The sequence below is a fragment of the Salvelinus fontinalis genome, chromosome 24 (genome assembly GCF_029448725.1).
Source record: "Salvelinus fontinalis isolate EN_2023a chromosome 24, ASM2944872v1, whole genome shotgun sequence".
NCBI classification, from domain to species: Eukaryota; Metazoa; Chordata; class Actinopteri; order Salmoniformes; family Salmonidae; genus Salvelinus; species Salvelinus fontinalis.
The window spans coordinates 32,318,390-32,341,308 of record NC_074688.1 but is presented as its reverse complement, the minus strand read 5'-3'; the positions used below and the strand labels follow the sequence as shown (position 1 = coordinate 32,341,308).

At 47.5% G+C, this 22,919-nt stretch overlaps 1 protein-coding gene across 1 annotated transcript in view; it reads right to left on the bottom strand.

The window, feature by feature from the left end:
• Positions 1–2,536: 2,536 nt before the first annotated feature.
• The window catches only part of LOC129822316 (A-kinase anchor protein 1, mitochondrial-like), a 28,609-nt gene continuing 8,226 nt past the window's right edge, over positions 2,537–22,919 (bottom strand). The window contains exons 2-11 of the mRNA XM_055880500.1: positions 20,040–21,766; positions 8,979–9,100; positions 8,721–8,847; positions 8,478–8,614; positions 8,128–8,305; positions 7,885–8,035; positions 7,699–7,766; positions 7,432–7,505; positions 7,264–7,329; positions 2,537–7,025 (exon numbers count right to left, since the gene is read on the bottom strand). Coding sequence (XP_055736475.1) covers positions 6,963–7,025; positions 7,264–7,329; positions 7,432–7,505; positions 7,699–7,766; positions 7,885–8,035; positions 8,128–8,305; positions 8,478–8,614; positions 8,721–8,847; positions 8,979–9,100; positions 20,040–21,741 — 2,688 coding nt within the window. The 5' untranslated portion in view covers positions 21,742–21,766 and the 3' untranslated portion in view covers positions 2,537–6,962. The remainder of the gene's footprint in view (positions 7,026–7,263; positions 7,330–7,431; positions 7,506–7,698; positions 7,767–7,884; positions 8,036–8,127; positions 8,306–8,477; positions 8,615–8,720; positions 8,848–8,978; positions 9,101–20,039; positions 21,767–22,919) is intronic.

The following is a 22,919-nucleotide window of genomic DNA, read 5'->3' as shown; positions in this document are numbered from 1 at the left end:
TCCCAATCTTCTTCTGGATCATCCAAATGCTCTCTAGCAAACTTGAGACGGGCCTTGACATGTACTGGCTTAAGCAGGGGGACACGTCTGGCACTGCAGGATTTGAGTCCCTGGCGGCGTAGTGTGTTACTGATGGTAGGCTTTGTTACTTTGTTCCCAGCTCTCTGCAGGTCATTCACTAGGTCCCCCCGTGTGGTTCTGGGATTTTTGCTCACCGTTCTTGTGATCATTTTGACCCCACGGGGTGAGATCTTGCATGGAGCCCTAGATCGAGGGAGATTATCAGTGGTCTTGTATGTCTTCCATTTGAGAATGTATGTGAGAATTATTTTAATTAATTATAGCTCAGGGTTCAACACCAGAGTGCCCTCCAAGCTCATCACTAAGTTCAGGACCCTGAGACTGAACACCTCCCTCTGCAACTGGATCTTGGACTTCCTGACGGTCCGCCCCCAGGTAGCAACCACCCATCCGACCCTCAACACAGGGGTCCCTCAAGGGTGCGTGCTTAGTCCCCTCCTGTACTCTGTTTACCCACGACTATGTGATTGCGCACGACTCCAAGATCATCCTTAAGTTTGCTTACGACACAACGGTGGTTGGCCTGATCACTGACAATGACGAGACAGCCTATAAGGAGGACAGTGTCGTGCCAGGACAACAATCTTTCCCTCAACATCAGCAAGACAAAGGAGATGATTGTGGACTACAGGAAACGGAGGGCCGAGCCCACCCCTATCCACGTTCTGTAGTTGATCTTTTTTCTCTCTGCATTGTTCGGAATGATCTGTAAGTAAGCATTTCACTGTTAGTCTACACCTTCTTTTTAACGAAGGATGTGGGAAATAAAACATTTATTTTCCGTATGGTTTATGAGAAGATGATTTTGCGCATCATCGTTAAATATGGAAAGAATGAGTTGTTAATTGTTTCCTTGTTTTCTATATCAATACCACACTCAGTGTGGTTCATCAGGAGGGATGTCTATGATAGTGATGACAAGTTTCATATTGATAGGCCACTGTGAAGTGGATTTATGGTAGTTAAAATGGACACGTAAAATCTGATTTTATTTTTCAATAACTCAGCCACCTTTTGACCAATCCTCTGCTTTTCTCAAACTAAGTTAAGACATGTGGGCCTACATTAGGGCCTACATTAGACCATATGTGCTATAACTACTGGTAGAAACGTGGCCATCTTTGAATGCATCAATGTTCTTTTCTCAAACTCTTTAAGGACTATAGTGATGAGTCCAAAAACCACATTTGGAGTGAATTAGATTTTTATTCCATGAGAAGAGTTAGGATATTTTAAGAATTAGCATTACATAGTCAAAAAGTCAATTGTTAATATTGTTGTTAAGCTATCAATGCCAAACATAACATGGTTCATTATGGTAATGTATTTGATTACCCTAAAATGTTTCAAGTTGATAGGCCAGTGTGAAATGGATTTACATGGAAATGTAAAATCTGATTTCCCGATTCACCAATCCCTTAGCTTTTCTCAAACGAAGTTAAGAGATGTACCATCAGCCTACATACAGGTGTTATTTGGACATATGGTTCATGAGAATATGTTTTTCAAAGGTTTTCCAACATCCAACTCCAAGATGGAGGAAAAACTATCCTGATGGACCTTATAGGTCCTTGAAGCAAATTTGTTTAGCATAAGGAAAGACGCCAACATACAGTTTAGTCTCTAGGTCAAACGGGGTGGCGGATATGAGGGTTTAAGTGTGACTGTTTATAACAGTGTTACTCATGTTAGCAAGTTACTCATGGCCTCTAGCATCACCGTTAAATCCCTAAAAACAAAATGCATGAGCAAAAAGTCAACATATGAGTAAAACCAAGCTAGTATGAACTTTGTCCTGCAATAAGAGTATCATCCAATGCAACCTCCAAAAGGAATAAATGCAAATAAGAGCGTTTTTGCAAACAGCAAAAAAATATTAAAAATACAAAATGGTATTATAATTTGTGTGAAATTATGTGAATTATTCTAAAATATGTGAAATGGTGCATTTCTATGGTCTGTGGTTAAAAAGATAAGGTCATAAAAAAAAGACTGACATCACAGGGCAGGATTAACTGTGATTTTCAAAACCTGCAACAGGTTTCTAGCCAGAGGGAGGGTATTTTCTTGCTTCCCACAAATCTCATGGTGTTTGAAAAATCACTGTTGTAACTTTTGATATCGGTTAGAACTTCTGAACGTCATTTTTTCTCTCCATATATATCTTTTTGAAATACACCATTTCCACATACCTAAACAATGGTATTGTGCCAGAGACAATGAAAAAGAAGTTGAAAAGTGGTGGAGTTGCCCTTGAACTGTTTACTATCAAATTGCAATAAAATGCATTTCATAAAGCACTTTTTATATCAGCAGTTGTCAAAGTGCTATATGCAATTCTGTGCATTTGAGAGTATTGAAGCAACACTACTTGGACATAATGATTAATATGTACAGCAGATCTTCACCTCCACCTAGAGGGAGAAATGTAAAACAATCATACATTTCATAACAGAACAGTAGCACTTAACTTTATTTTATAGATCTGTACAACCAAGAATCAAACATTTGATGAGCCTTGCAAAAACTGACCTGTACATGTTAAATGCTCTGGGCAGGATTGCTTACACTCATTTAAATAATCAAATTATTAATTATCTAGCTAAGCAACCACTTCAAACCAGCCTTACCGACATAACGAGCGGTTTTGGAAGGGGTGAACCAAAAAAACATGTTCCCTTTGTTTCCAGTGTTATACAAAAGTTCAGTGAAATATCTTATTTACACAGACCTGCACAAGTCAAGAAATAATTCTGGTTTGATCAAGCAAGATAGGAGTTTGAGTGACAGGGCAGACAGGTGTCATTTGGATCAACGGAGTAATTAATCTTCGATGATTGTGATATAACCAAGCTGGAATCAAGGAGGAGAGGACATTGGTTGAAAACAGCTCTTTTAAACATGAAGTTAAGGGACTGAAAAGTTCATACAATATGGCTCCTGCCCCACACCAGCTTTGGACTATAACCTTATCTAGCCTTGACAAGTGCCTTGAATTTGTAGTAAGTTAGTAGCTAGATGCCTTACTTCCTATGGTTCCACAAAACATGAACATTTATAAGGTAGGGGAGATACAGTACTTACAATGGACTGACCAATAACTGACATTTAAACACCTTGGAAGTATTTTGTAATGTGGTTAACATGCCAATGCTGTCAGTTTTAATAGTAATGCAGGAAACTGTTAGGTAAGATCCATACTCTATCCTGTTCTTAACGTCAACTCTGCCACAACAAGACCAAGCAGAGGGACGGAAGCTGCCTTATTAGCAGAGCAATCAAATTCAAGTGTGTAGTATGATTAGCAGATGGGACACATTCAAAAGCAACGCTTTGATAAAAAAATTTTTTTTTAAATGCATTGTGAGGCAACGAGCCAGGACAGAGAGCTCCAAATCTAGAAGTACAGTAATAATGTCTCCTACACCTAAAAGTAGATAACCCAGCTGGGGTAGAGCGGGAGCTGCAGCCTAGGTTGGGGGTGAGTCCTGCCCTCTGTGCCTCAGGTGGGGACGACAACACTGATCAGGAAACATGATCAGAAATACATTCAAAAAATGTATTTGGTTCAATAAATGACAAAGCAATTAATCCTATGCAAAACCCAACAAGACCAAAGCACAGCTCCAGTATAAAGCTTTGAGAAAAGCTACAGTGCATTCAGAAAGTATTGACACCCCTCGACTTTTTCCACATTTTGTAACAGGCTTATTCTAAAATGGATTGAATAGTTTTGTCCCCTCTCAATCTACACACAATACCTCATGACAAAGCAAAAACAGGTTTTAAACATTTTAGCAAATGTATAAAAAAATCGAAAACTTAAACATCAAATTTACATAACTATTCTGACCTTTTACTCAGTACTTTCTTGAAGCACCTTTGGCAACAATTACAGCCTTGAGTCTTCTTGGGTATGACGCTACAAAGCTTGGCACACCTGTATTTGGGGAGTTTCTCACATTCTCCTCTGTAGATCCTCTCAAGCTCTGTCAGGTTGGATGGGGAGCGTCGCTGCACAGCTATTTTCAGGTCTCTCCAGAGATGTTCAATCGGGTTCAAGTCCGGGCTCTGGCTGGGCCACCCATGGACATTTAGAGAGACTTGTCCCAAAGCCACTCCTGTATTGTCTTGGCTGTCTTGGCTTGTCCTGTTAGAAGTTGAACCTTCATCCCGGTCTGAGGTCCTGAGCGCTCTGGAGCAGGTTTTCATCAAGGATATCTCTCTGTACTTTGCTCCATTCATCTTTCCCTTCAATCCTGACTAGTCTCCCAGTCTCTGATGCTGAAAAACATCCCCACAGCATGTTGCCACCACCATGCTTCACCGTAGGGATGGAGCTAGGTTTCCTCCAGACGTGATGCTTGGCATTCAGGCCTGAGTTCAATCTTGGTTTCATCAGACCAGAGAATCTTGTTTCTCATGGTCAGAGTCCTTTAGGTGCCTTTTGACAAACTTGTCATGTGCTTTTTACTGAGGAGTGGCTTCTGTCTGGCCACTCTACCATAAAGGCCTGATTGGTGGAGTGCTGCAGAGATGGTTGTCCTTCTGGAAGGTTTTCACATCTCCACAGCGGAACTCGATCTCTGTCAGCATGACCATTGGGTTCTTGGTCACCTCCTTGACCAAGGGGCCCTTCTCCTCCGATTGCTCAGTTTGGCTAGACGGCCAGCACTAGGAAGAGTCTTGGTGGTTCCAAACTTCTTCCATTTAAGAATGATGGAGGACACTGGGTTCTTGGGGATCTTCAACGCTGCAGAAATGTTTTGGAACCCTTCTCCAGATCTGTGCCTCGACACAATCCTGTCTCGGAGCTCTATGGACAATTCCTTCAACCTCATGGCTTGGTTTTTGCTCTGACATGCACTGTCAACTGTGTGCCTTTCCAACTCATGTCCAATCAATTGAATTTACCACAGGTGGACTCCAATCAAGTTCTAGAAACATCTCAAGGAAGATCAATGGAAACAGGATACATCCGAGCTCAATTTCAAGGCATAGCAAAGAGTCTGAATACTTATGTAAAAAAAGGTTTCTGTTTTATATTTTTTATACATTTGCAACAACAAAAGTCATAATGGGTTATTGTGTGAAGATTGATGAGGAAAATAATCTATGTAATAGATTTTAGAACAAGGCTGTAACTTAACAAAATGTGGAAAAATTCAAGGGGTCTGAATACTTCCCAAATGCACTGTTTCGATTACAATAATATCTGCAGTGTGGGAGACTGATTCTCATGGCTCACTTTCTCTGTACTTTCATACACTGCGGAGTGAAGAGGACCAGTACCTTCAAGGACCTAATTTCTCACCGTGCAAAGTGGCTATAAACCCATTCCAACCCGCTGGGTACCATACAGAGTGAGTAGTCTGCAAGACTTAATTTTGGATCCATTAAACTACTTTTAAGTATGGAAACTGCAACACAAATGTAATGTGTAATAGTGTTTCGGGGTCAGTATGTAGGAGGAAAAATACAGTGAAGACCATTAGAGGGACGCAGACCTGGGTAGGTTAACATGCATATTAGAAGACAGATTTTTTTTATATGAGCACTGGGCCCATCCCGACTGAGCTAAATTATGCTAACTCAAAGCCGTTCTGTAAGAGTTCCAGGTCAGGTATCAAAGGTCTGTCTGTGGTCATAGTGTTTCCACACAAACCAATACTACCGCACAGTGGTGTCCACTCTCTTGAAGTCCTTAGCCAGCTGCACCAAGAGTTACGCCAGGCCCCTGGAGTCAGTCGAGGGAAGAGTGGAGCTGGTGCACCCCTACCCTTCCACCCCAGACAGCCAGCCCCATGTCATGTCCCAGACTCAACAGCTCCAGATAACAGTAGTGGATCTGAAATGTAGTGGTGTGGGTGCCAGCTGAAGGCAACCTGCGATTGAATGGCGTCACCCTGGGCCACATGGATGGAGGGGTCAGCTTGGTCTGCTTGCAGGTCAGTTGGAGATCCCAGAAAAGGAAGCGCGTTTTGTTTCTCAATAAGGCCACAGTGTTGTACAGACTGGAGGCCAGGGCAGATGAACAGGCCTTCACACGACTCCTGGGACCCCGGTTCTGCACCTTCTCCCTGTCAGTCACCCCCACCCCATCTGGTTCCTTGACTGTGGTTGTGGTGAGCACCAACAGAGCTGAGATCTATGTTTTTTTTGGTCTCCACAGACAACGGCCTTAATCACAACCGTGAATCCAGACACCATTCTTAGCCCCTAAGGCCTGTATGTCCACGGCTGTCATGATGGGACCGAACGACAAGACATAGCCACCCAGCACATGAAAGAGAACGTGGCTACTGCACTACGTACAATAATCTAGAAACCTCACATTTATCCCAATCTTCACAGCCCAATTCCTTCGATGTCACTATATAATTGTATATATGTAGTTACAGCTGACAGTGAGGTTATTTCTCCATTGACAGTGTTTTCTATTGAGTTATACATCCACAGCATGAGAATCCACAGGCAAAGTTGTGGAGTGAAAAGTCAGATAGGAACGAAAAATCAGATCGACCTTTATTTAGTTACAATATAGATTTCTTTTTAAAATGTACAAGTACTTTATTTTCCTTCTTCAATTTATTTTGGTGTGTGGGGGAGGAGAGGTGTTGGCTTATTCTGACGCAATACTTCGTTGTCTTTTCTGCATTCAACCATTTTTAATTTATTTTTGAAAACGGTGTAAAAACCCAACAAACAAAAACAAAACAAACAAAAAGTATTCCCAAATCCAGCAGTTGTGTTCCTCCATCGAAGTGTTATGGGGTGTATCTGGAGGGCTGGTAGGGCCAGACTCCAGAGATTAGGTGAGAAGGGGTGTGGTGGAGCTGAGAAGGGGTTGAGGGGTGGTGGGCGGGGTCAGACAGCAAGGTTCAAAAGCTGTCAACCCAGGTACTCAATGCTCGCTCTGCCAGTGTGCGGTTCACTGATAGCAGCTGGAGGGAAGCGGAGAGCAAGATGGAGAAAGATAGATTCATCAGATTAGTATCAAATAACATAATTGATACCGACAGTGTCGTTAGCCAGCCATTGGAATGTTTCTCTGAAATGTCTAGGTTTGTTAAATACAGAAGTATATAAACCATACACCAAAGACCAAATTTATATTTACACAATTCTATTTTAGTATCTCTAACATTTCCATGCCAAATCCATTGATCAATGTGAACATACCTCTTCTCCAACCATATTCCACATCTGGACCAATGGGAGACCAGTGTTGTTGTCGTAGTTTGTGACCTGGAAGACAGGAAAAAGCCGGGTTAGCAACAAATTACCTTCTGTGGAGCGTGCAGTGCCTTCCAGTTAGCCTCACGGTGCTGGAGGCTGTAATTTTGTTACCTGTGCAAGCAGTGCTACCCCTCTCGTCATCTCCTCCAGTGCAGAGGTGGCCTCTGTTGAAAAGCTCTTCTCTCCTGTGGATGGATGCATTTATAGATGTGTTAATGCAATTGACAACAGTAGATTTGACGACATTCCACAGGCAGGAGGACTTTGGAACATACAATTGGATTTGTTTCTTGATTTTGGAAATCGTCCTTGAGAATAAAACATCTATCGCAATTGTAAAGTGATACCATGTCAAATAGCTAAATAAAAGGACATTACCTGGAAGGGGGGCAATGTTGTCCAGTAATACTTCTGCACCTTGGAACGGTAATGTTACGAAGTCCGACCTGAACATAAGGATTTCCCATTAGAGCAGTCAGTGTGCAGAATGGCCTGCTATCCCTGCTTACATAACATTCTGTTCCCTATATGATACACAACTATTTTTGACCAGAGGGGGCCCACCTTATTTGTCGTAGTGTGTCAATCTTCACTCTGTCATAGCCGCCATAGTCCACATATCGGATCTCAACCTCGTTGGTGTCTTTGTAGAAGGAGATGACCTGGGCTCTCCACCAGGCTCCCTCTACCGCCGGCGCCGCACAGATCACCCCCACTGAGACAGAGAGAGGGAGAGCATCGAGTCTGGATCACACAACTGGTTCAAAAACATCCAGTCACACACGTCCCTCCTTGGGGGTCTCTTACCCTCCGCAGGTGAGGGCAGGGTGGGTGTGTCTGGCTGGGAGTAACACAGGAACATCTGCTGGTCCAGGCTGCGCAGGGCGTGGTACGTAGGGTGTGTGTGCTGCTGGACGAAGAGGTGACCCGCCGACACAATGTTCACTACGACCACCTCTACGGTCACACCGCTAGGGAGCAGGAGCTGGGAGAGGAAACAGAGAAGGTAACAACTTTCAAAAGGAGAAGCCATTTGGTTAGACATCTCATTCTTTTAGTTAAACCACTTTCTTTGACAAGTCTTGATATCAATTTGGGGGGCCTTAACAGAGACAGGAAAAGAGACACCATCCAGGCTCTCTAGGTACCATCCTTACCCAGGTGGTCATGGGCAGCGAGGGCAGCGACGGCAGCGTGAGCGGCAGAGGTGGGGGGGCATAGAGGTTGGTCAGGTCCAAATCCTTAAACTTCTTCCCGATCAGGGACAAGGCTTTGTCCACCTGCTGCTGGGAACCTAGAAGGGACACACATTAAACCAGGAGAATTCTACCACCAGTTCACTACCTACAGCCAAGTTACTCCTGCTCCTTCTGACAGCACAGCATTATACTACACCTCACCCTCTATGTGGCAGATCTGGAACTCTTGAGTGTAAGGCAGGGTGGAGATGTAGATCTTTGCACCAGAGCTTTGCTTCAGGAAGCTCACGTATCGCCCCTGTTTCCCAATTAACCGACCCACCAGATGCTGAGAGAGAGAGAACAAAGACAGAAAAACACATTACAAGGAGATATTGGGTTAGAATTTGTGATTTCCTATGAAAACTAGTCAATAAATCAAGTCCCTGTGGTGTGTGGGACGGGATGGAACAGGCTCACCTTTGGCACCTCAATCTCCCAAACGATGAGTTCAGAGCCCAGAGCCATGGCAGGGCTGCCACTGTCCCGAGCTCCCATGGTGAAGCCGCTGTCTACCGAGTCCATGCTGTTCACATCCGAGCCTGGACACACACAGTTCTGAGTCAGACAGGTATTTTACTCGCCTCACAATTACACACCCAGACAAGACAGGTGTCTCTAACATAAACATGTACCAAACAAACATGACTCGCCTGGATAACCTGAAGGCCCGGAGGATCCTCACAAAATACCAAAAAACACTAAATAAAATAAACATATGCACAAGTTAAGACATTCACCAGATCACCAACCTCACCCATACGTCATTGAGCTGCTACTCAAACTAATGACACACAGGGCATAAGACCACTAACAAACATTCATCTAAAGTCCACCCATACGTGCACACACCACCATGGCATATCTGATCACAGTGCTGCTCTGACAGACCAAAAACACAATGACACTCGAGTTCACCTTCTGTGTGACTGTGACCTCTAATCTTTTCAAGAACACCCAGCTTTAGGTGTGACTCGTCATGTTTGTGACACAGCCACAATACCAGCGCAGCATCTAGTAGAAAAACAGCCACAGTCCCTATAGCCCCAGCACAGCATCTAGTAGAAACACAGCCACAGTCCCTATAGCCCCAGGGTGTTATCTAGAGAAACACAGCCACAGTCCCTACAGCCCCAGCACAGCATCTAGTAGAAACACAGCCACAGTCCCTACAGCCCCAGGGTGGTATCTAGAGAAACACAGCCACAGTCCCTACAGCCCCAGCATCTAGTAGAGACACAGCCACAGTCCCTATATCCCCAGGGTGGTATCTAGTAGAAACAGCCACAGTTCCTACAGCCCCAGGGTGGTATCTAGTAGAAACACAGCCACAGTCCCTACAGCCCCAGGGTGGTATCTAGTAGAAACACAGCCACAGTCCCTACAGCCCCAGGGTGGTATGTGGTATCTAGTAGAAACACAGCCACAGTCCCTATAGCCCCAGGGTGGTATCTAGTAGAAACACAGCCACAGTCCCTACAGCCCCAGGGTGGTATCTAGTAGAAACACAGCCACAGTCCCTACAGCCCCAGGGTGGTATGTGGTATCTAGTAGAAACACAGCCACAGTCCCTATAGCCCCAGGGTGGTATCTAGTAGAAACACAGCCACAGTCCCTATAGCCCAGGGTGGTATCTAGTAGAAACACAGCCACAGTCCCAGGCCGGTATCTAGTAGAAACACAGCCACAGTCCCTATAGCCCCAAATCCAAGATGGCGTAGCAGTCAGATGTCCTTTGTCCTCGTCTTGTCCCATGTATATATATTTTATATATTTTTCTTCGCATATCTTTTTATATATATATTATTTTATTCTTAAAAACTCAACTTCAAAACACTCTCCTGCAACCCACCTCACCAAATGTGGTGCGGATCTGTTTTTTTTTTCTTCCTCAAAAGTATTATTCACCTCGTATCCGAAATCTACAACAGAAGCTAACCAGAAGTTAGCCAGCTCACAAGCTAACGTTAGTAGTTCAGCTAACCACAGCTAGCGCTCATCAGCTATCCTTTAGCTCGGAAAACTATTGCCAGTTTTGTACAACGCGACTCAGACCAGAGCATACCAGACCTATTTTCTCTCCATATCCCCGGATTTTTACCTCAAGCTCTGGACATTTACACCTGGATCTTGCAGCTAACTAGCTGCTATCCGAGTGACTATCGGCTAACATCAACTCCGGAGCACACCAATTATCCCGGAGCTAGCCAGCTGAAGAGTTCCATCAGCCACTCCTGGGCTACAATCACCTATCCGGACCCGTTTTACTGCCGATGCGGAGCCCCACCGGGCCTTCACGACTGGGATGCCGACGTTATCTGCCCGAGGGAGTATTTCAACTGGCCCCTCCATCGCGACGTAACCTGAACGTCCATATACTAACTGCGGCCCGCTAATCGTTAGCTGTCTTGAGCATATCGGCTGCTATCTGAACAGGTCTATCGAACAATCTTCTTAGGCCACTATAACTATTTTGACAATTGGATTGGTCCCCTCTACCACACGGAACCCCACTAATCTACCGACGGAATTGCACGGCGTGGCTAAAAACAGACCTCCATCTTCTGCTAGCTTGCTACCCATGACTAGCTGTCTGAATCACGAAGCTAGCACCAGTTAGCAAACACAATTCTACAACTCACAACCTCTCTTTCGCCACCGCCATCCGGCTTGGATTCTCTGTCGACACGACCACGTCTGGTCTGCAGACAAATACCCCATCCGCTGTGCCCTCAACCGGCATCCGTCTGAGCAGACCACCCCCCCGGGCTACTAACTTTAAACGCCGCGGGCTAGCTTAGTGGAGGCCTCACTGCTCCATCTACGGCTGCCCCCTGGACACTATGATCACTCGGCTACATAGCTGATGCCTGCTTGACTGTCCATTAATTCACGGTACTCCATTCCGTTTATTTGTGTTTTATCTGTCGGCTCTGTGCTTTAACTCAGGATCTGTGTGTAGTTAATCCGACCCTGTCTGCCTGGTCGTCACCATTTTTACCTGCTGTTGCTGTTAGCTGACTAGCTGCGGTTATCTCACCTGTTGTTTTAGCTAGCTCTCCCAATCAAGACCTGCAATCACTTTATGCCTTATTGTATGTCTCTCTCAAATATCAATATGCCTTGCATACTGTTGTTCAGGCTAGTTATCATTGTTTTGGTTTGCAATGGACCCCGTAGTTCCACTCTCCGTACCTCTGATACCTCCTTTGTCCCACCCCCCACACATGCGGTGACCTCACCCATTGAGACCAGCATGTCCAGAGATACAACCTCTCTTATCATCACCCAGTGCCTGGGCTTACCTCCGCTGTACCCGTGCCCCACCATACCCTGGTCTGCACATTATGCCCAGAATCTATTCTACCACGCCCATAAATCTGCTCCTTTTATTCCTTGTCCCCAACGCTCTAGGCGACCAGTTTTGATAGCCTTTAGCCGCACCCTCATCCTACTACTCTGTTCCTCGGGTGATGTGGAGGTAAACCCAGGCCCTGCATGTCCCCAGTCACCCTCATTTGTTGACTTCTGTGATCGAAAAAGCCTTGGCCTTATGCATGTCAACATCAGAAGCCTCTTCCCTAAGTTTGCCTTACTCACCGCTTTAGCACACTCTGCCAACCCTGATGTCCTTGCCGTTTCCGAATCCTGGCTTAGGAAGGCCACCAAAAATTCTGAGATTTCCATACCCAACTATAACACTTTCCGTCAAGATAGAACTGCCAAAGGGGGAGGAGTTGCAATCTACTGCAGAGATAGCCTGCAAAGTTCTGTCATACTTTCCAGGTCTATGCCCAAACAGTTCGAACTTCTAATTTTAAAAATTAATCTCTCCAGAAATAAGTCTCTCACTGTTGCCGCCTGCTACCGACCCCCCTCAGCTCCCAGCTGTGCCCTGGACACAATCTGTGAATTGATCGCTCCCCATCTAGCTTCAGAGATTGTTCTGTTAGGTTACCTAAACTGGGATATGCTTAACACCCCGGCAGTCCTACAATCTAAGCTTGATGCCCTCAATCTCACACAAATCATCAAGGAACCCACCAGGTACAACCCTAAATCCGTAAACATGGGCACCCTAATAGACATTATCCTGACCAACTTGCCCTCCAAATACACCTCTGCTGTCTTCAATCAAGATCTCAGCGATCACTGCCTCATTGCCTGTATCCGCCACGGGTCCGCGGCCAAACGACCACCCCTCATCACTGTCAAACGCTCCCTAAAACACTTCAGCGAGCAGGCCTTTCTAATCGACCTGGCCCGGGTACCCTGGAAGGATATTGACCTCATCCCGTCAGTTGAGGATGCCTGGTCATTCTTTAAAAGTTACTTCCTCACCATATTAGACAAGCATGCTCCGTTCAAAAAATGCAGAACCAAGAACAGATATAGCCCTTGGTTCACTCCAGACCTGACTGCCCTCGACCAGCACAAAAACATCCTGTGGCGAACTGCAATAGCATCGAAGAGCCCCCGCGATATGCAACTGTTCAGGGAAGTCAGGAACCAATACACGCAGTCAGTCAGGAAAGCAAAGGCCAGCTTTTTCAAGCAGAAATTTGCATCCTGTAGCTCTAACTCCAAAAAGTTCTGGGATACTGTAAAGTCCAAGGAAAACAAGAGCACCTCCTCCCAGCTGCCCACTGCACTGAGGCTAGGTAACACGGTCACCACTGATAAGTCCGTGATAATTGAAAACTTCAACAAACATTTCTCAATGGCTGGCCATGCCTTCCTCCTGGCGACTCCAACCTTGGCCAACAGCCCCGCCCCCCCCGCTGCTACTCGCCCAAGCCTCCCCAGCTTCTCCTTTACCCATATCCAGATAGCAGATGTTCTGAAAGAGCTGGAAAACCTGGACCCATACAAATCAGCTGGGCTTGACAATCTGGACCCCCTATTTCTGAAACTGTCCGCCGCCATTGTCGCACCCCCTATTACCAGCCTGTTCAACCTCTCCTTCGTATCATCTGAGATCACCAAGGATTGGAAAGCTGCCGCGGTCATCCCCCTCTTCCAAGGGGGAAACACCCTGGACCCAAACTGTTACAGACCTATATCCATCCTGCCCTGCCTATCTAAGGTCTTCGAAAGCCAAGTCAACAAACAGATCACTGACCATCTCGAATCCCACCGTACCTTCTCCGCTGTGCAATCCGGTTTCCGAGCCGGTCACGGGTGCACCTCAGCCACGCTCAAGGTACTAAACGATGTCATAACCGCCATCGATAAAAGACATTACTGTGCAGCCGTCTTCATCGACCTGGCCAAGGCTTTCGACTCTGTCAATCACCATATTCTTATCGGCAGACTCAGTAGCCTCGGTTTTTCTAATGACTGCCTTGCCTGGTTCACCAACTACTTTGCAGACAGAGTTCAGTGTGTCAAATCGGAGGGCATGTTGTCCGGTCCTCTGGCAGTCTCTATGGGGGTACCACAGGGTTCAATTCTCGGGACGACTCTTTTCTCTGTATACATCAATGATGTTGCTCTTGCTGCGGGCGACTCCCTGATCCACCTCTACGCAGACGACACCATTCTGTATACTTCCGGCCCTTCCTTGGACACTGTGCGATCTAACCTCCAAACGAGCTTCAATGCCATACAACACTCCTTCCGTGGCCTCCAACTGCTCTTAAACGCTAGTAAAACCAAATGCATGCTTTTCAACCGTTCGCTGCCTGCACTCGCACGCCCGACTAGCATCACCACTCTGGACGGTTCCGACCTAGAATATGTGGCCATCTATAAGTACCTAGGTGTCTGGCTAGACTGCAAACTCTCCTTCCAGACTCATATCAAACATCTCCAATCCAAAATCAAATCTAGAGTCGGCTTTCTATTCCGCAACAAAGCCTCCTTCACTCACGCCGCCAAGCTTACCCTAGTAAAACTGACTATCCTACCGATCCTCGACTTCGGCGATGTCATCTACAAAATAGCTTCCAATACTCTACTCAGCTAACTGGATGCAGTTTATCACAGTGCCATCCGTTTTGTTACTAAAGCACCTTATACGACCCACCACTGCGACCTGTATGCCCTAGTCGGCTGGCCCTCGCTACATGTTCGTCGTCAGACCCACTGGCTCCAGGTCATCTACAAGGCTATGCTAGGTAAAGTGCCGCCTTATCTCAGTTCACTGGTCACGATGGCTACACCCACCCGTAGCACGTGCTCCAGCAGGTGTATCTCACTGATCATCCCTAAAGCCAAAACCTCATTTGGAAGCCTTTCCTTCCAGTTCTCTGCTGCCTGCGACTGGAACGAATTGCAAAAATCTCTGAAGTTGGAGACTTTTATCTCCCTCAACAACTTTAAAAATCTGCTATCCGAGCAGCTAACCGATCGCTGCAGCTGTACATAGTCCATCTGTAAACTACCCACCCAATTCACCTACCTCACCCCCCATACTGCTTTTATTTATTTACTTTTCTGCTCTTTTGCACACCAGTATCTCTTCTTGCACATGATCATCGAATGATTTATCACTCCAGTGTTAATCTGCTAAATTGTAATTACTCGATATATTGCCTACCTCATGCCTTTTGCACACATTGTATATAGATTCTCTTTTTTTTCTACCATGTTATTGACTTGTTTATTGTTTACTCCATGTGTAACTCTGTGTTGTTGTCTGTTCACACTGCTATGCTTTATCTTGGCCAGGTCGCAGTTGCAAATGAGAACTTGTTCTCAACTAGCCTACCTGGTTAAATAAAGGTGAAATAAAAAAAATAAAAAAAATAAAAGGGTGGTATCTAGTAGATACACAGCCACAGTCCCTATAGCCCCAGGGTGGTATCTAGTAGATACACAGCCACAGTCCCTATAGCCCCAGGGTGGTATCTAGTAGATACACAGCCACAGTCCCTATAGCCCCAGGGTGGTATCTAGTAGATACACAGCCACAGTCCCTATAGCCCCAGGGTGGTATCTAGTAGAAACACAGCCACAGTCCATACAGCCCCAGGGTGGTATCTAGAGAAACACAGCCACAGTCCCTATAGCCCCAGCACAGCATCTAGTAGAAACACAGCCACAGTCCCTATAGCCCCAGCACAGCATCTAGTAGAAACACAGCCACAGTCCCTATAGCCCCAGGGTGGTATCTAGTAGAAACACAGCCACAGTCCCTATAGCCCCAGGGTGGTATCTAGTAGAAACACAGCCACAGTCCCTATAGCCCCGGGCCGGTATCTAGTAGAAAAACAGCCACAGTCCCTACAGCCCCAGCACAGCATCTAGTAGAAACACAGCCACAGTCCATATAGCCCCAGGGTGGTATCTAGAGAAACACAGCCACAGTCCCTACAGCCCCAGCACAGCATCTAGTAGAAACACAGCCACAGTCCCTATAGCCCCAGGGTGGTATCTAGTAGAAACACAGCCACAGTCCCTACAGCCCCAGGGTGGTATCTAGTAGAAACACAGCCACAGTCCCTATAGCCCCAGGGTGGTATCTAGTAGAAACACAGCCACAGTCCCTATAGCCCCAGGGTGGTATCTAGTAGAAACACAGCCACAGTCCCTACAGCCCCAGGGTGGTATCTAGTAGAAACACAGCCACAGTCCCTACAGCCCCAGGGTGGTATCTAGTAGAAACACAGCCACAGTCCCTATAGCCCCAGGGTGGTATCTAGTAGAAACACAGCCACAGTCCCTATAGCCCCAGGGTGGTATCTAGTAGAAACACAGCCACAGTCCCTACAGCCCCAGCACAGCATCTAGTAGAAACACAGCCACAGTCCCTATAGCCCCAGGGTGGTATCTAGTAGAAACACAGCCACAGTCCCTACAGCCCCAGGGCGGTATCTAGTAGAAACACAGCCACAGTCCCTACAGCCCCAGGGCGGTATCTAGTAGAAACACAGCCACAGTCCCTACAGCCCCAGGGCGGTATCTAGTAGAAACACAGCCACAGTCCCTATAGCCCCAGGGTGGTATCTAGTAGAAACACAGCCACAGTCCCTATAGCCCCAGGGTGGTATCTAGTAGAAACACAGCCACAGTCCCTATAGCCCCAGGCCGGTATCTTGTAGAAACACAGCCACAGTCCCTATAGCCCCAGGCCGGTATCTTGTAGAAACACAGCCACAGTCCCTATAGCCCCAGGCCGGTATCTAGTAGAAACACAGCCACAGTCCCTATAGCCCCAGGCCGGTATCTAGTAGAAACACAGCCACAGTCCCTACAGCCCCAGGGTGGTATCTAGTAGAAACACAGCCACAGTCCCTATAGCCCCAGGGTGGTATCTAGTAGAAACACAGCCACAGTCCCTACAGCCCCAGGGTGGTATCTAGTAGAAACACAGCCACAGTCCCTACAGCCCCAGGGTGGTATCTAGTAGAAACACAGCCACAGTCCCTACAGCCCCAGGGTGGTATCTAGTAGAAACATAGCCACAGTCCCTACAGCCCCAGGGTGGTATCTAGTAGAAACACAGCCACCGTCCCTATAGCCCCAGGGTGCTATCTAGTAGAAACACAGCCACCGTCCCTATAGCCCCAGGGTGGTATCTAGTAGAAACACAGCCACCGTCCCTATAGCCCCAGGGTGGTATCTAGTAGAAACACAGCCACCGTCACTATAGCCCCAGGGTGGCATCTAGTAGAAACACAGCCACCGTCACTATAGCCCCAGGGTGGCATCTAGTAGAAACACAGCCACCGTCACTACAGCCCCAGGGTGGTATCTAGTAGAAACACAGCCACAGTCCCTACAGCCCCAGGGTGGTATCTAGTAGAAACACAGCCACAGTCCCTACAGCCCCAGGCCGGTATCTAGTAGAAACACAGCCACAGTCCCTATAGCCCCAGGGTGGTATCTAGTAGAAACACAGCCACAGTCCCTATAGCCCCAGGGTGGTATCTAGTAGAAACACAGCCACAGTCCCTATAGCCCCAGGGTGGTATCTAGTAGAAACACAGCCACAGTCCCTATAGCCCCAGGGTGGTATCTAGTAGAAACACAGCCACAGTCCCTATAGCCCCAGGGTGGTATCTAGTAGAAACACAGCCACAGTCCCTATAGCCCCAGGGTGGTATCTAGTAGAAACACAGCCACAGTCCCTATAGCCCCAGGGTGGTATCTAGTAGAAACACAGCCACAGTCCCTATAGCCCCAGGGTGGTATCTAGTAGAAACACAGCCACAGTCCCTATAGCCCCAGGGTGGTATCTAGTAGAAACACAGCCACAGTCCCTATAGCCCCAGGGTGGTATCTAGTAGAACAGTATCAAAGGACTAACTTCATCCAAAACTACACTGCTCAAAAAAATAAATGGAACACTTAAACAACACAATGTAACTCCAAGTCAATCACACTTCTGTGAAATCAAACTGTCCACTTAGGAAGCAACACTGATTGACAATAAATTTCACATGCTGTTGTGCAAATGGAATAGACAAAAGGTGGAAATTATAGGCAATTAGTAAGACACCCCCAAAAAGGGAATGGTTCTGCAGGTGGTGACCACACACCACTTCTCAGTTCCTATGCTTCCTGGCTGATGTTTTGGTCACTTTTGAATGCTGGCGGTGCTTTCACTCTAGTGGTAGCATGAGACGGAGTCTACAACCCACACAAGTGGCTCAGGTAGTGCAGCTCATCCAAGATGGCACATCAATGCGAGCTGTGGCAAAAAGGTTTGCTGTGTCTGTCAGCGTAGTGTCCAGAGCATGGAGGCGCTACCAGGAGACAGGCCAGTACATCAGGAGACGTGGAGGAGGCCGTAGGAGGGCAACAACCCAGCAGCAGGACCGCTACCTCCGCCTTTGTGCAAGGAGGTGCACTGCCAGAGCCCTGCAAAATGACCTCCAGCAGGCCACAAATGTGCATGTGACAGCATATGGTCTCACAAGGGGTCTGAGGATCACATCTCGGTACCTATTGGCAGTCAGGCTACCTCTGGCGAGCACATGGAGGGCTGTGCGGCCCCACAAAGAAATGCCACCCCACACCATGACTGACCCACCGCCAAACCGGTCATGCTGGAGGATGTTGCAGGCAGCAGAACGTTCTCCACGGCGTCTCCAGACTCTGTCACGTCTGTCACATGTGCTCAGTGTGAACCTGCTTTCATCTGTGAAGAGCACAGGGCGCCAGTGGCGAATTTGCCAATCTTGGTGTTCTCTGGCAAATGCCAAGCGTCCTGCACGGTGTTGGGCTGTAAGCACAACCCCCACCTGTGGACGTCGGGCCCTCATACCACCCTCATGGAGTCTGTTTCTGACCATTTGAGCAGACACATGCACATTTGTGGCCTGCTGGAGGTCATTTTGCAGGGCGCTGGCAGTGCACCTCCTTGCACTAAGGCGGAGGTAGCGGTCCTGCTGCTGGGTTGTTGCCCTCCTACGGCCTCCTCCACGTCTCCTGATGTACTGGCCTGTCTCCTGGTAGCACCTCCATGCTCTGGACACTACGCTGACAGACACAGCAAACCTTCTTGCCACAGCTCGCATTGATGTGCCATCCCGGATGAACTGCACTACCTGAGCCACTTGTGTGGGTTGTAGACTCCGTCTCATGCTACCACTAGAGTGAAAGCACCGCCAGCATTCAAAAGTGACCAAAACATCAGCCAGGAAGCATAGGAACTGAGAAGTGGTCACCACCTGCAGAATCACTCCGTTTTGGGGGGTGTCTTGCTAATTGCCTATAATTTCCACCTTTTGTCTATTCCATTTGCACAACAGCATGTGAAATTTATTGTCAATCAGTGTTGCTTCCTAAGTGGACAGTTTGATTTCACAGAAGTGTGATTGACTTGGAGTTACATTGTGTTGTTTAAGTGTTCCCTTTATTTTTTTGAGCAGTGTATAAGTGATAACTAGCCAGCATACTGTTCTGTATTAGCCAACATCACCAGCAAAGAAGATTAAGTTGTGAATATTATCCCCTTGATTATAATTATTATTTAAAGCATTTCATAGATTTTCAAAATAGGAGATATGCTTAACTGTGTTCTTTTCTTTGCTGGTGGCAGACTAGCTTGTTTGGCCCACATCGGTCATGTACTCCTCTAGCTACTTTTTGGAGATCACTATAGTTGGAATTGGAAACTGCATCACAGAAGAAGAGTTAACCCCCCCTTCACACACTCTTGCCTACTTCTGAATATAATCATTTAACCAGATCTAATACCAAAGCCGGGGACATTCCAAATGATTAACACTTAGTTTGTGCAACATTTCTCTCAGCTTTTTAATGTTGGTAGATGTAATCTAATGTTGAACAAAGGTCTCTGTGCTGACACAGAAGGCTTTCTTCCTCTTCCCTCAGCTTGCCCCTCTGTCTGGAGACACTGTAAATAATGATGGAAATCAAAAGGCCTCATTGCCACGTAGGGGAGACTATGACAGACAAGTGTCCATGAACCTCAATCATGCTCTGTCTGGGTATTTGAGCCATGTGTAGATCAGTGCTAGGGTGTGCCATGAGCCTGACCCCACTACAGGGTGTGGTGTGTGCTCCTACCTCCAGACTGATCGGTCTCAGTCTCACTCATCCCATGAGAACCGTTCCTCAGGCCCATGCCGTTGAGCCTCTTCACTTGGCCGACAGCCCCCAGCACATGGCCTGGTAGGGCTGCCATGACCTCTGCCTCGGTCACTACCTCTTCTGGGGCTTGGGGCAGACCACCCTCCCCCTCAGACATCCCTGACACCTGGATCAGATCCTCCCGGCTCTCCCTGCTCTGCTGGTCCTCACTACTGACCCCATCCTCAGAGTGGCACGTACTACAGGCAGAGTCCTCTGCCACCATCACCCCGTCATCTCTCTTCAGTTTGTCCAGGTTGCTAGGCATGCCCCTCACTTCTTCCCTCCCCTCCTGTGAGGATGCTGTTGCCCAGGGGTTACTCAGTGCTTTCGCTGTCCCCATTTGCTCCCATGCCGGGGCGGGCGGGCAACCATTGGGCATCCCTTTTTCCTGCTGCTCTCTCCACTCTGTCTCAGCGTGGCTTATTGGGGAGGGCCCTTCCCCCATGTTCCTTGTGAGTGGCTCTTGCTCAGAGCATGGCCTCCCATTGGCCAGTGGGGTGCTTCTGAAGCTGTGCTCGGTGGCGGATTGACCGAGCCAGGTCTCTGGACAGGAGGTAACACTGAGGACCTCCTGGGTGGCTGCAGAGATGACCTCAGTGATCAGACCTGCTGCCAGGTACTCCAGCTCCTCAGTGCTGCCAGGTGCCCCTTTCTCTTGCTGGTGGCCTTGGGCTGGGGAGGCCAGAGTGCTGGTGATGACGGCATGGTAGGAGCCCTGCAATGATGTGGGGGTCTCTGGAAAGAGAGGTTCATGTATGACTACTTTCAGAGCCCGGGCCGGCATCTCAGCTGAGATGACAGGCGAGGAGGGCAGCTCATCTTTGGTACTGCTGGAGGTGACCGGAAGTAAATCTTTAGCCACTAGCTGCACCAGCAGGTTCTGGGTGAAGGCCACTGCTGCCACCTCTCCCTCTGGATCGGGCCTCTCTGCATTCGTCAGGTCTGCTGCTATGGAGGAACTAGTCGTGGCGTGGGCCGTCTGGGAGAGTACAAGTGCTTCTGATGCTGTGGAGATGGCCTCCACTGGAGCAGGGACCTGCTCGGTAACTGTTGATTTCACCGGCACTGTAACCAAGGCAATGGTGGCTGGCGGGCTCTGCACAGTGACCCAGTGTTCTCCCGGGGGGCCCGAGCTCTCCTCCCTGGTCTGTGTTGGTAAAGACGAGGTTGGGGGAGAACTGCTCCTGGATGTCTGTCGGCAGCTATCTACACCAGGGTCTGTGACTGCGCTGGCGCTGTCTGGGTGGTGAGAGGCCCTCTCTGTAGGTGAACAGGATGTAGTCTGTACCTCTACTGCCTCGGCCTTAATGGCCGCGATGTGAATCTGTGCAACGACCTCCTGTTCTGTTGACCGTTGCTCTTTAGCCTTGGATGGTCTGACTCTGCCGCTGGCTGTTCTCTCTCTACAGCTGCTGGTTGTGGGGGTAATGCAGGGGGACACTGTCCCTTTCTCTACCAGGCCGTTGCTGCCCTCACTGAGAGCCGGGGACGTCAGCAGGCCCATGGCCGCTGCTCCCTCTTCGCTGTCGTGGTTGGTGATTCGCTCTTTCTTGCGTGAGATGTACCACCACCAGCCTATAAGCGCCAGCACTCCAGGCAGCGTGTACGGGACAATAGACCGGAACCTCAGTGGCATCTCCTCAGGACCCTAGCAACTACACCTGTATGTGGAGGGAGAGAGAGAGTGAGAAAGGCAGAGGTTAACTTATTGGAGGGAGATATGTGCATCTTTCACTTTCACTTATTTTGAGATCAGGACTATAATGTTAAATAGGATATTAAGACAAACTGGCTAACATTTTGAATAGCCTAAGGGTCTTGGTTGACACTTAGCCCCAAAAAGTATCTCTGGGTATTATGATAGTGTAAAGACTATAGCAAGTACACTATAGCACTGTAGTGTGTACATGTGTAGTCACACCCACTAGAAGGGTGTGCGAGTGGCAAATCGATTCAAAAGGTTTCAGCCCTGTTCACACAGCTCTGACAATAAGAACGTCACTGGGAGAACAACATGTGATGATCATAAGGAAACTGTCCTATGATAGCTAAAAATACTGGACAAAAAGGCTTTAAAGAAATAAATACTTTAGAAACTATCATGGTTGTTAACAGGTGCGAGCAGAGCTTCAAAGAAACGACAGTAATGAAACCTGATGAGGCGTTAGTCCTGAGAAAAGGCCTAGACTAACAAATGACTTAGTCGAGTAGTGACGTCATTCATGCCAAAAAATCTCTCTCACACCACCACACCCACTTGATGAGCTACACAATGCTTTTGGATGCATACGACACTGACACAGAACTTTTGTCAACAGCTCCTGGTGAACAAAGTCACAGTGGCCTGAACATAATATACTCCTTTTGACATGAATGAACATACACATGCCTGTAAAAGCCCGATAGCGGACATTGGTCACGCCACGGTTTTCTATTGCCTCATTGAGAAACGTTCAAACACAGAGACATTCCCATTCCTGTGGCTTGAAGTAATATTTGTTTCTACTTCTGAACTAAACCAAGCTGCAACACAAAGACCTAGTTCCTAGCAGGAGAAGCCGCTGTGCCACCATCAGGGCTAATGTTTAACCTCCCTGTACCTACTGGGCATGCCCAGCTCCTCCACTGCTGATTGGTCGAAGCACTCAATGTTAAAAAAGGAAGTCCGTGCATGCCTTTCCTTAACAGACCCAGACTGTAGAAGGAAGGAATGCATCACAGGGGTGACTCCTTCAGCTGCCCCCCCCCCCCTCTTCTTCCTTCTCCCAGCCTACTAGGGTGTGTGACGGCTAGGCTTCCACTGCCCCTTAGCAA